The 13639-nt window shown below is 41.7% G+C and overlaps 1 protein-coding gene across 1 annotated transcript; it reads right to left on the bottom strand.

Moving 5' to 3' along the window:
• Positions 1–466: 466 nt before the first annotated feature.
• On the bottom strand, positions 467–11732 carry IL12B (interleukin 12B). The gene is made up of 7 exons (XM_055430049.2): positions 11503–11732; positions 8057–8332; positions 7354–7471; positions 5135–5352; positions 3590–3747; positions 2094–2219; positions 467–1521 (listed from the first exon to the last, which is right to left on the bottom strand). The coding sequence occupies exons 1-6, from the start codon at positions 11594–11596 to the stop codon at positions 2094–2096; spliced, it is 990 nt and encodes a 329-aa protein (XP_055286024.1). The 5' UTR covers positions 11597–11732; the 3' UTR covers positions 467–1521.
• Between the last annotated feature and the right edge of the window lie 1907 nt (positions 11733–13639).

Here is a 13639-nt window from a genome sequence, read left to right as displayed (position 1 = left end):
TGTTTGGGGGCAGCAACACAAACATTTTTGGAACTGCTCAACCCCAGGGCCCAAGCAGTTGGCCAGACACACTGTAAACCCTCAATAAACATCGGAGCTGGACTTATGGGATGGGCTGCCCATGGCTCTACCAGTTGGGAAAATTTTTTTCATGATGCTTTGGAAACCAGTAGGATCGATTCCAGGTTAGAAGGTGAAGCAAGAATATCCCATCCCTGAAGGGGCATGATGCAGTTGAGTGCCCTCACAGAGTCCCCTGTGGTCAGACCGCAGGGACACTTCCTGAGCTCAGCAAGACACTGACTTTCCTATAAGGGAAGGGGTCCATTCTGCAAAACCAGAAACGAAATTGCTCCGAGTTGGGGTATTCTTCAACGACAGGGGAAAAATAATGCAGCCTTGATCAACGTGGGAACGGCATACCCAGTCAACTGAGAAATTCCAAAATATTATTGCAAAGAAGAATTATATTTTTATTAGTTCACCGTCAGAATATAAAAATAAATAAACAGAAAACAAATGGAGTCATTTTACAGAAAGTACATTCATTACTTAAAAGTATCATTTTAATGGCTTGGCACTTTCTGGTTATATTCGCTTGTCATATTCCCTCATGCTGACAAGTAAGAGATTCTTGGCTGTTTTCTCTGCATCTGTCTGCTTCTTTGTGTGGCTATTAAGGAACAACTGGCAATTCTGACAATTTTATGTCCTTAGCCATAGCTACACTTGTCTTCTCTCTTGAATTGTAAGTTCTTTGTATGTTCCAGACACTAAGGATTTCTCCATATCACTCTCCTAAGTCTTACAGATAGAAGGCGGTGGGGGCTGCCAGAAAGGCTGAAGCTGAATTTCAATTTCAATCATCTTTTTAAATTCTAAGTTCAGGCATCCAAAGACTAAACTTGCTTAGAGGTGCAAAAAGCCCTGAGTTATCACCACCACTTCAAGGAAGTCTTCATGGACACGAGAACGAATATCTGTTGTCTAGGACCTTCTCAGTTTGTGTGTTCATGTCTCTAACTATCTCTAGTGTTCCAATCCATCACAAATGTATTATGGTGCTGGCATCAGAACATTGTATTCTTACTGGTTGTCATAAAACTGATGCACTTGCAGCCTCAATTGAAAAGTTGTCAGTATAAATAGCACATAAATTCACATTTTGCATAATAAGGCCCATTCCTTATATCAGGTCATGAGTGTATGAAACATATCTTGGCACACAAATGTTAAATAACAGTAATAAATTAATAAATACATAAATTACTTAAATATTTAAATAACATAAAAGTCAACTGTGACCTGCTAGCTGGAAACACTATAAATAAATTAGCTGATTGTTTCAGTGGGCATTTAGCATTTAAATATAAAAATACAGCAAAGACATCTTTATAATCCTAAAAGACAAAAGCAAATTGGTAGAAAATATCTTTGGGAAGGTCTGTTCCATCATGTCTTTTAAAAATTTAGCATAATGTCTTCCACTTTTCCTCCAAGGTTTCATCCTGAGGTTAGAACCTGGAAAAGAACGCCGAGCATCTATGTGGATTCGAAATTCAGTAGCAAATCCTTATTTCACACAACACATTATTTGGGCAGTTGGGTTTTGGGGATTCCATGTCAGAAGGGTACTCCCCTTCCTTATGTGGCCTAAGAATTTGCTGGTACTATACTTGCCAGAGGTTCTCTTGGGACTTTTCTTAAAAGACCATCTCTCTGATCATGTCATTTCCTTGCTTAAAGCCCTTCAGTGGCCCCAGGGATCGCCAGATAAGATTGTAATTCCTGGAAACAGCTTGCAGGCCACCTGTGCTCTGAGTTTCGGCTGCTTCTCTCTCTTTGCCTTCCCTTCTGGAAGGGCGGGACCTGTGCCTGCTTTCTATATGGAATTGTCCCTGTGCTCAGCATTATGCTTGGAATACCATGGGCATCACATAAACACCCATTAATGAACAAATATACATTTCTACCTCTGGTGACTGTGTGTTGGGCACTGCCCCCCCTTCCTGCCCCACACCATCCCCACCATTGTCCTGACCGTGGGTACACTGAGTGCACAAGTCTGGGCTGGGCTTTGCTGGCTTGCTCACCTAACTGCAGGACACAGATGCCCATTCACTCCAGAATGAGCTGTAGTAGCGGTCCCGGGCTTGCACGCGGATGTTGGCATCCTTGTGGCACGTGACTTTGGCTGAGGTTTGGTCCACGAAGAGTTTCTGCAAAAGACAGGGAACTTTTTGACAACGCAGTCACAAGGTGGGCTGGACATATTTTGGCAAGTACAGTCTCCCAAAACATCCACACTTTAGTCTCAGGGCACTGCTCTCGGAATTCACAGGGCGTATGTAGAACTTGCGCCACCTACTGACAGAAGCTCTCAGCATAGACACGATTTTTCTACCTTTTGTAAGCCCAAGCCTGGAGGAAGAAATTGGTTTGGGCTTCATTTTTTCAGCACAGTTGCCCAGCTTGAAGGCCCCATGTGCACTCACTCTAGTACTAGGCCAGCGGCGGGGTGAGAAAGATTTCTTCTAGCTGTCCCCTGGATATTCTGAAATTATATAGTCTGATCCTTTTATCAGAAATATCTTTGTTCAAACCCAGGCATTGCTGTTTATTAGCTATGTGGCCATAGGAAAATGTCTTAGTCTTTCTGTGTCTCAGTTCCTTATTTATAAAAGAGAGATAATCATAATAATCACTCCATTATAGAATTTTATAAAAGTTAAAGTAACAAAGTATTTAATCATGTAGAAAATGCTCTGTAAATACTACTACCTATTAATACTGTATATTAATAATATATTGAGAAGCACATAGCAAGATTTTAAATAAGATCTAGGTAAAATCTACTCCTGAATAGCCCTTATTTTCCAGAAAACAATTCTCAGGGAGTTCCTGAATCATCGAATTTCTATCACATATGAACACTATACTGAATAAGGCCTTTATCTAGTGATTTCTAAAATTGGGGTCCAAGGAGTCTTTGGATCCATAAAAGGGCCCCTAGGAACTTGAGATTATGATGCTCAGGCAAGGAAGTTTGAAAGCCAATGTCTGAGACAACATTCTGTTCAATAAGATAATGTCACAAGCTAGGAATTATCTAATACTTTAGAGGAAACATAGCATGAATGTTCTATCACCCATTATATTCATTCATTAGAAACAATTATTTTAGGCTCCTAGAGCCCAGATTTTCTATATCGAGGCCAATTCTGAGAGCAAAAATGAATGATCAACCATACTGGTGGCAGTAGGGTCTTAAGCGCATGGCCTTTGTGTCCTGGAGACTGAGTTTGTGTCCCGGTTCTGCCACTTCTTAACTGGGTGACCTTGGGCATGTCACTCCACCTCTTTGAGCATCAAAGTCTTCACTAGTGAAGTGGCACACGTAACACTGCCGACCTTTCTGGGGTTACTGTGAGAATTAAGTGAGATACGCAGGGAAAGCCCTCAGCAGAGTTTCAGGCACATAGAAAGTACCAACTGAACATTAGCTGTTAGTAGCATTATTAATCTTCTCCACGATGTGGGCCTACGTAAACCTGACTACAGAACAGACGGCACCTGAATCACATCTTACCTTTTCTCTCTTGTTCTTTCCCTGGACCTGAACACAAAACGTCAGGGAGAAGTAGGAATGTGGGGTGCTCCACGTGTCAGGGTACTCCCAGCTGACCTCCACTTGCCGAGAATTCTTTAATGGTCTCAGTTGCAGGTTCTTGGGTGGGTCTGGTTTGACTGTAGAAGAGAGAGAAACATTTATTTTCCAAGTGGGGCTTTGGGGTAAGGTAGTTTTGGCTTCTGACCCTACTTTGGCTGTTGACCAGCTCTGAGCCTAGGTCCATATAACAGTTACTGAACTTTTCTGATCTCCTGGTTGACAGACATGAGTCACCCCTGCAGGTGATGCTCATGATGATGACTGTGGAAGGCAGTCCCCACCAACTGCTGCTTTGGCTCAGAATCCTGCTCATCACTGTGCAGTTATACAGGCCTGGGGGGTGGAACCACCTCTGTATGGAAAGATCTCAGAGACAACAAGACTTACATCTGGGCTGGCAGCGAAGGACCATCCTCTCTACAATCATTCCCCTCTGCACCGAACTCAGAAAGGGCGGCGCCTCTTGCTGGGGACTAGATGAGAGATTCCCACTTAGTGCTCTCTCCTTAGCCTTTTCACGGAAGCTGACACTGACTTGTCCTGTGGCAGTTAAGCTAACTTGTCTCAATGCTCAGTCACACATTCATTCAATAAAAAGCCCTCGTTATGTGCCAGCCACTGGACTGTGCACAGAAAGCACAGCCCTGAGTGTCAGAAAGACTCTGTCCTCAAATGACATGACTTCTTCTAGAAGGGTGTAGGGAGGAGAGGGAGTCCACAGAATGGGCTTGAAACATCTGGACCCAGCACCTCTCCACAGAAAGATGAAAGGCTCCTAGATATTCCACAAATACTCTTTCCTCTTTCTTAACACAATGACATCTTGTTTCCTTGCAGTTCAGTTCAGTTCAGTCGCTCAGTCGTGTAGGACTCAGATAATGCCACCTCCTCACAGAGACCTTCCCTGGCCACTTCACATGAATAAGACCCTCTCCTTCCCACCAAAGGCAGTCACTCCATAAATGCTAGAGTAGTTTCTGTGATTCTATCACATTTTATGTCATGATGCATGTTCAGTTTATAAACGATGAAAGATATGACAAATGGCAAAATCTCCATCTGCCAATTTATAAAGAAGTCTCTTTCAAATGCTAGAGAAAGACTAGTTGGGAATAATTGCAATTAGGAGGGGAAGCTCTGGTTCTGCATATGAATATTATGCTTGAGGGACTGCTCTTGGATTCATCATGGAAAGTGCTTGGGCAGAACAGAAGCGTAACAAGAAGCCTGCTTTTTATGAGGCAGTCTAGGTCTGAATTGCTAGATCTGGGGCAAATTGTTTAACCTAGCCAGGACTCAGTTTCCTCTTCCTTAAAAGCATTAATTGTATCTACATTGTAGTTATTTTGGGGTGGAGGTGAAGAGTAAGAGATAATGCACGTATAAACCCTCACCCCACTGCACTGTGAACATATGATGAAAGGCATCATCCTGATTAAGCAACATACAATCAAGCAGACTCACTGATGTCCCTGATGAAGAAGCTGCTGGTGTAGTTTTCATACTTGAGCTTGTGCACAGCTTCCACCACGACCTCAATGGGCAGGCTCTCCTCGGCGGCTGGGCAGGCGCTGCCCTCCTGACACGCCACTGTGTACTTCTTATACTCCCTGTGGTCCACGCTGACCTTCTCTGCTGAGAGCGACGCTGCTCCGCACGTCACCCCTCGGGGGTCAGAGGAGCTGAAATCAAAGACAAGTTATCCTGTATCACACGACTGTGGGCGAGTTGCTAGCCGTTGTAGCCAGACATCTGTCCGAGGATGCAATTTCTCCAGTTGGTTTGATTTCTCTCAAGGGGATAGCAACTGCTCTCCCCACGAGACCAAGTGTTGCTTCGAAAAGTAGTACAAATGATTTAGAAACAACTCTGCACTTATATACCTCTGGCCTAAATGAATCTGAAAATTTTTGGATCCAAAGCTCCTGGTTAAATCTCTTTATTAAACATTTTAATTCATTTTCCTGATTTTAATAACAAAAATCAATACATACCTATTATTAAGAAGATAAAGATGGTGTATAAATGAAATGTGTATGCCTCTTTTAACTTGTCTCCCTTTTAACCATAATCTCATGCCCTAGATATGAATACAAATACTTTTCCTGGCTTGTTGTATCCCTCCAGACACTAGTCTATGAATATTCAAAGCAATCATTTATCCACATGTATGTATACATAAGGACTTTCCAGGTGGTGCTAGTGGTAAAGAACCTGTCTGCCAATGCAGGAGACGTAAGAGACGCAGGTTCAATCCCTGGGTTGGGAAGATCCCCTGGAGGAGGGCATGGCAACCCCTCCAGTATTCTTGCCTGGAGAATCACATGGACAGAGGAGCCTGGTGGGCTATAGTTCACGGGGTTGCAAAAAGTTGGACACCACTGAAGTGACTTAGCATGCACACACATATATGCATATACATGTATTTGTCTATATATACATATATCAGTTTTATTTTTATGAAAAAGGATCAAATTATATATACATATAAAATATGTATTTTATCAGTTTTAAAATTCTAACATATTATTATATATATTGTTGTTTAGTTGCTAAGTTGTGCTCGACTCTTTTGTGACCCCATGGACTGTAGCCTGCCAGGCTCCTCTGTTCATGGAATTTTCCAGGCCAGAATGCTGGAGTGGATTGCCATTTCCTTCTCTAGGGAATCTTTCTGACCCAGGGATCAAGCCCGCATCTCCTGTTTGGCAGGCAGATTCTTTACCACCGAGCCACCAGGGACACCCTTATTTACATACATACATATGTATGTATATAATTTTGCAACCATCTTTCCCCCTTTTGAACGTATGGAGTACTCCATGACACACGACATGGATTGGGTTATTCATTTTGAAGACTGCACGATAACAGAGGTGTAACGTACCTTACTGTTTAACCTTTGCCCTGCAGATTACCAAGAACATCACGATGAACCCTTGCATCTATGTCTCTGTGCACTTGTATAAGCATTTCTTTAGTAAGCATTTTCATTTTAAAGATGGGATAGTAAGACTCCAATGGTTTACTCAGTTAAATAGTGGCCAGGCCAGGGTGATCACTTAGGGTTTGTTCCGTTAGCCTATATTGGGCTATAGAGGGCTAATGAAGGTTCCATACCAAGGGAATTGGTTTATTGGGGTAAGTCCAAATGCACTGGACAAACGGTGAACTTCAGATTAGTAGTATCAGCAGAAGAAAAAGGAGTTGAAGTGGCCCTGGGAAAATTTCTGGAAGCTTCACAGAGCTTTTGGAGTTGGTCTCAGGGCTTACAAGATCCATGCCCTAGGGCTCTTGTTCCTATTTTTGACTCAAGGTGCAGTTTTGGCAAGTCCTTCAGAGCTTTGATTTCTGCTTTTATTCTCTCCCTGTGGTGCTATGAGCCTTAATGAAGCATTGCCAGGCAATTTGGTTATGTGGGTTCATACATAGCAGAGGCTATTCCAAGCCCCAATAATATCCTGTTCTAATGCTTACATTTATCCAGGCAATTAGCATAAAGCTTCATGTTCTTTTCCTAATTTAGGAAAGGGTGTATATATGTGGGAGGGGGTGGTTAAAAACATAGGATTGATTTTATTTTCTCCCTTCTCATTAACTGATAGGCCATTGCTAGGTTGCCTTTATTTTCTTAATAAGAAAGTTCAAGAGAAATGCTGAGAAACCCCAGTGGTTTCACTTACCCTCTGCTGCTTTTGACACTGAATTTCAAATCAGTACTGATTGCTGTCAGCCACCAGCAGGTGAAGTGTCCAGAATAATCCTTTGCCTCACATTTTAAAAAACTCTTAGCTTTGGGTTCTGGATTTGAAAAGGAAAAAATTCAATATTTAGGGATTTTCTTTTAAAATTGCACAGATTTTACTGCCATAAATTATAGACCACCGTATGGTATAAGAGTGAAGATTTTCCATTTATGTCCTTGGCAAATGCTGCTGTTCCCCTGGCAGGCAGTTCAGCGAGGACTGGGAAGGTCCCAAGAGGATGTTGATTCTGTTGATTATACTACACACCTAACATACCAGAGGGAGGTATTAATTTCTTTCAAGGCTATCAGCCAAGGGTTGAGTTATGCACACCGCATGTTAATTAACTTCCATTAGTCATCCAATCATATCACTGCTATTCGAAAAGAACCTCAGGAAAAGCATCTAGATTCCCTCTGAAACTCTCTCAACAGGAGATTTTGATGGTGGATAATCCAAAGTGTCCAGTAAAGGAAAAAGAAAGCAAAGGAAAATATAGGTTTTGAGTGGTTTCAGTAAGGGATTTGGTATGACTATATTAACCATATTAAGCATGTCTTGCCTTTTAAATTCTAATTTTTTTTAAAATCTCTTATGGAGCCAAAGAGAAAACTGACATCATCCAAGGGGATGGGATTACCTTTCTGATCCTTTAAAATGTCAGTGGACCAAATTCCATCTTCCTTTTTGTGCAGCAGGAGGAGTGAACGACTCAGAACCTCGCCTCCTCTGTGACAGGTGTACTGCCCAGCATCTCCAAACTCTTTGACTTGGATGGTCAAGGTTTTGCCAGAGCCCAAGATCTCACTGCTCTGGTCTGAGGTCCAGGTGATGCCGTCCTCTTCAGGAGTGTCACACGTGAGGACCACTGTTTCTCCAGGAGCATCAGGATGCCAATCCAATTCTACAACATAAACTGGAGAGCACAGGGATTGGAGAACTGGACTGTGTTTTTTGTATCACCTGGGCATCTGAATGGCAGAAGCACAACCTTGCTAATAACAGCAAATGCTTGCTGAAGACGACCTCAGGTTATCAGGCTTCACTTGGGTTCAAAATTGTGGAAGAGAGAAGCTGATTGTAATAGCTGCCACTGACTGATTGTTAGGCTGATTAACTGGCAGATAGGGAAGACCTTGATACACCAAAAAATGCAAATAGCACAATATTCTTTCTCGAAGTCTTGGTGGACATAGGAAACTTCCAGCACAATTCATGTGCATAGAGAATAAGTGCTGAAAAAGACTGATGAGGACTGAGATCCTGTCCCCACTAGCTGACTGGGGAATTTTGAGAAAGATACTTAATCACCATGCACCTCAGTTTCCTTGTCTGTAAAATGACAATAACAATAGTATCTGCCTTGTAGGTTTGGCTGTGAGGATTAAATGAAAAAAGCATGTAAAACACTTAGCACAGAATCTGTCACTCAGAATTAGTTGTTATTGTTATTCACAGACCAAAGGTTAGACAACTGTGCCAGAAACTGCTTTCCAATTTTCCACAGGGACTGAAGGATTTATTTCTTACTGCATGAAACTCACCATGGAGATTTTCATTCTCTCTATGTTTTTAAAAGCTACTTTACACTCTTACGAGGCAGTTCAATAGATCTTAGTCTTCCCATTTTACAGAGAAGGGTACTGAGACCAAGAGGTTAAGCAAGGTTACATCAAGTTAGAACCACAAGAGTTACATCTCAGGCCTTTGCACTGAAGCTTTAATACCAGCATCTAAACTGGCACTTGAGGAATGGCCTAATATCGTATTTTGCAGAGTATTTCATATCAAACCTTCATTCATTCATGCATCAATTATTAATTAAATAGAATTGTTTAATGTAGTGGTTCTCAATGCATGATCATCCAACTACTATCAGCAGCAGCATCACATTGGACTCTGTTAGAGCTGCAAATTCTCAGTTACTGAATCAAGAACTTTAAGCTGGGTCCAGTGACCTGTTTGTAATCTCTGCAGATGATTCTGAAACCCACTGTATAGAGTCATGGTAGTTAAAAGCCCGGATATTGGAGTCAACACAGGTCTGGGTTAAGACTCAGCTCTATCTTTTACACTGGCCTGTGGCCTTGGGCAAAGCATTCAATTACTCTAAGCTTTGAGTGTCATCATCTTTAAAATAAGCAACATATTAGAACTTGTTCCAGAAGGTGGAGATGTGGATTACAAGAGCTAATTCATCTAAGAGCTTGACCCAGTGTCCTTAAATGCTCTGTCACTGCTGGATCTTGTGCTTGGCATCCCAATATGAATCGTCGTGGAATATAAAGTTCCCACTTGACATCAAAGGGATTTATAATTACTGAATGGGTAACACAGACCTGATGTAAAAGTACCTGGGGCCCAGCTCTGAAAATGGTCAGCTGTGCCGATATAAAACCACATGGCACCTTCGACTTTCTCTGTCACACTGGTGACTGACCAGCAGGGCTATTTTCCTGTCACAACTAAGACTCAGAAGCCGAAGACACCTGTCCAAGGGCAGGGGAAACAGCTGCACGAGGAGATGTGTCTAGAACCTAGCGCCCGGCGGCATCTCGTCTCATTGCCAGAGTTGCATGCCCTCTCATAGTTTCTCACTTTGACTTTCTGGAATTTCTGTGGTTTACCAAATCAGAAGTAACTAAGGGCAGGCTATACAAGGGCCATACCTCCTGAGCTCGCTCAGAATCCCAGAGTTGGAAGGGTTTGGAACAGTCATCTGGCTCAGACCTTTCTCTTTATTCAGGGGGGGTCTAAAACTCTCAGACTCTCATGAGGCAAAGTAGGGATGGTTGGATCCTTGTCTTCCATAAATTCTTAAGAATGGAGGAAGAGCCCCAGATTTCTTTCAGGGATCCATTGAAGTGTATTCTGCTCAATACTGAAAGATGATTTCTCATGATCAGCTGCAATGTCTTCATTTTAAATGCATGCCTATTTCCTCTTGCTCAGCTGTCTGAGGACAGAAGAAACAATTGCTTCATGTCCTTCTGGTAAAACCTTCTTCAAATACTTCAGTGCATAAGCACTGAAGTGAGACAGAATTGGGGTCAAGATCTTGTTCCACCCTTACTGGGTGAAATTTGGTAAGTTACTTAATCTCTACAGCCTCTACTTTTAACATCTGTAAAATGGGGTATAAACATTTCCTATCTCTTATAGTTGTTGTGAGAATTAAATGAGATGCTGTTCTCAATAAACATTATTATACAATTAAAGACAGTTATTGTCTATGTTATTACATTGACATCAAGGAGAAATATCTGAGGGCTTTTCAGGAACAGCTAACAATCTGTTAATCCATATTTGTTGTGTGTGAGACACTAGAAGGCTAGAGGGAATCCCTTATTCTAATAATAAGTAACTATTATTCTACTAATAATTTTTATTGATCACTGGGATAATAAATAGACGGCCTTGAATCACCAGACACATTATTTTAAACAACCAAAACAATAATACTAGCTAACATTCACTGTCACTTCGTCGTCTGCCGAGTTGTCTTTCTGTATTCACTAGTATATTTAATAATATTTGTAGTAGATATAACTTCATAATCTTCAGTTTACTTGATGGAACTCAGGCTCAGAGGTGACCCAGCTCAAGGTCACATAACTAATAAGTGGCAGAATCAGTCCTGAACGGAAGTCAATGTGGGTCTAAAATCCCATGCTTTCCCCAAAGTGCTTGGTCAGAGTTAAGTCATCTCCGTGCCAACTGAGGGGCTGATAGTGCATGGAGGAGTGGAAGACATAGTTTTTACGCTTTTCAAATCCCTCACTTTGGAATCTTAATCATATGATACAGCTGGTTTTTAGTAACACTGGTAGAGTCTGTACCTCTTTTCCTACCATATTCCACAAAAAGCTCCTTCTCTGACATTTAATGTGAGAGCCAAACAATATAGATACCCTCAAGCCATACAATACAGATATCCTCAAAGGTGGAACAAGGGCTGAGGGCCACTGTTATCCCAGAGTGAAGCCCCAGTGCCTGCCCATTTCAGTCTAACTTCTCAACAGGACTGCCTGACAGTCCTGGCTTAGACCCTGGGACCTTCGAAGAGAATCAGGAAAGGCTGGTTACCATTCTTCTCCAGTTCCCATATGGCCACGATGGGAGATGCCAGCAAAACCAGGGAAAACCAGGGAACGACCACCTGCTGAGGGTGCATCTGCATGAGGGACAGAAACAGAGGAGGAGAAGGAAGAAAAGAGAAAAGGAGAGGAGGGATAGGAGAAGAGAAAATGTCAGTAGTTACACAGTCACATTTGGAAACAATATTCACATTCTATGTATTCCATTTGTCTGTGATCTTTATCTTCTGCCTCCTTCTCTGTGCTGTCAGATTAATTTGCAGTGAATTCCAGGAGCCCTCTGACAGTCTCTGGGTAAGAACATCTCCAAACTGAGAACTACAGATGATCTGGAGCTGAAAGAGACCTAAAGCCAGCCATCTGATACAACCCTCCTGTTTTTAAGATGAGAAACCTAAGGCTCAGAGAAGGAGCATGACTTGTCTGGATTGACATTCAGTCATTATTTACTCCCTATGTAGAGGGTACTGAGCTAGAACAGCTGAAACTGAAAAGGATTTTTACCTGGATCCTGACTTCCAAGAGCAAATACTTTCATTCAACAAGGATTTCTTAAGTTACTTTGTTAAATGCCTGTCCTCTGGTTGGGGAAATAAGATAAAAATCCATATTACTGTAGCACAAGGCAGTATGTGAAGTGGCACCCAGGACTATAGGATTTATGTTGTGGGGCAGGGGAGTCATATTTGAAGTGATTTTTCAAGTTCTGGCAATGAGTTCAGCCCTTGTTAAAGAAGTTTCCTTTCTCTCCTGTTTAGGCTGTAATTGTTCCAAACACAAAGATTATTTCCTCCCATGTAAAGTAACCAGTGATTCTCAAACTTGAGTGTATGTCAGAATAACCTGGAATCCTTGCTAAAGCACAGACTGGTGACCCCACCCCTTACCCTGATCCTAAAATAACTGATTCAGCAGTCTGGGTGTGGGAATCTGCATTCCTATAAGCTTCCAGGGGAGGCTGATATTGCTGGTCTGAGGACTACTCTTCAAGGTTCATTGATTTAATCCATGTCCAGGGTCCAGAGCCCCTGAAAATCAAGGTGTTCCTTGGGAGAAGACCATAAAATACTGAATATCCACCACAGAGTAATTAAATGCATACTTTTGTGCTAAATCAGTCATATTATAGTGAATTCACCATGTTACAGTGAAACTCAGGCAAGATTAGTATCCAGGATTTATGAAAATTTTCAGGCTGAAAATTAGATGGATTATTATTTATTTTCAATCTGACACACCTCTATAGGAATATAGTTTCAAAAACCACTGGGCTATATGAAGACCAGACTCAAAAAGTTTTTGGCAAAATACCTTAAAAATAAGCGCCTCTTGTTCAGGGTGACTAAATATAGACAAATCATGGTTGTCAGAATGATGCTAATCCTAGGGGCACTTTGCCACCTACTTTATTCCCTTATATTATAAAGGTTATGAGTGGCACAGTCAGGACTAGAAGTCAGCCCTTCCCGAGCACGATCAGCACTCTTGTCACTGCAGCATGGAACTTTCAGGGGCACACCTATCAGTTTAGTTCAAGTTGTGACTGTAGTGAAGTTTTAGTTGCCACAGAGGACCAGTTATTACATTTGTAGGCATGGAGTCCAGCAGCATAGGCTTGAATTCTGTTTTGAGCACTGACTAGTTGTTTTATATTGGCCAAATTATTCTCTGAGCCTCAGTCTCCTCATCTATAAAATGGGTATAATACCCATTTCAAAGCATTGTTGAGAGAATGCAATGAGATAACATATTATGGAACATATTAGCTTGTACCCAGAAGAAGAAATAAAGTAAGAGTTTAATTTCTCTGTTGTCCATGATGGATAAGTTAAAAAGTCCTGCCTATATATATATATACTACAGTGTATAAAATAGATAACTAATGAGAACGTACTATATAGCACAGGGAACTCTGCTCGTGCTCTGTGGTGACCTAAATGGGAAGGAAATCCAAAAAAGAGGGGATATATGTATGTATATATATGGCTGATTCACTCTGCTGTACAGCAGAAACTGACACAGCAGTGTAAAGGCACTACACTCCAATAATAAAATAAAAACGAAAAAAAAGTCATGCCTGGCTATAGGGAAATGCCCTTAGAGGCACTGCAATTATACAGGCCTAT

Source organism: Moschus berezovskii, chromosome 8 (genome assembly GCF_049115385.1).
Source record: "Moschus berezovskii isolate FMDL1 chromosome 8, NW_MosBer_1.0, whole genome shotgun sequence".
Taxonomy (NCBI): Eukaryota; Metazoa; Chordata; class Mammalia; order Artiodactyla; family Moschidae; genus Moschus; species Moschus berezovskii.
The sequence above is the reverse complement of the archived record's forward strand: the minus strand, read 5'-3'. Positions and strand labels throughout refer to the sequence as shown.

Coding starts and splice junctions, on each gene's coding strand:
- IL12B (XM_055430049.2), bottom strand. CDS start 11,596: ATGCAGATGCACCCTCAGCAGGTGGTCGTTCCCTGGTTTTCCCTGGTT. Junction 8,333..11,502: donor ATGGGAACTGGAGAAGAATG/GTAACCAGCCTT, acceptor TGTGCTCTCCAG/TTTATGTTGTAGAATTGGAT. Junction 2,220..3,589: donor GAAAGAACAAGAGAGAAAAG/GTAAGATGTGAT, acceptor TGTCTTTTGCAG/AAACTCTTCGTGGACCAAAC.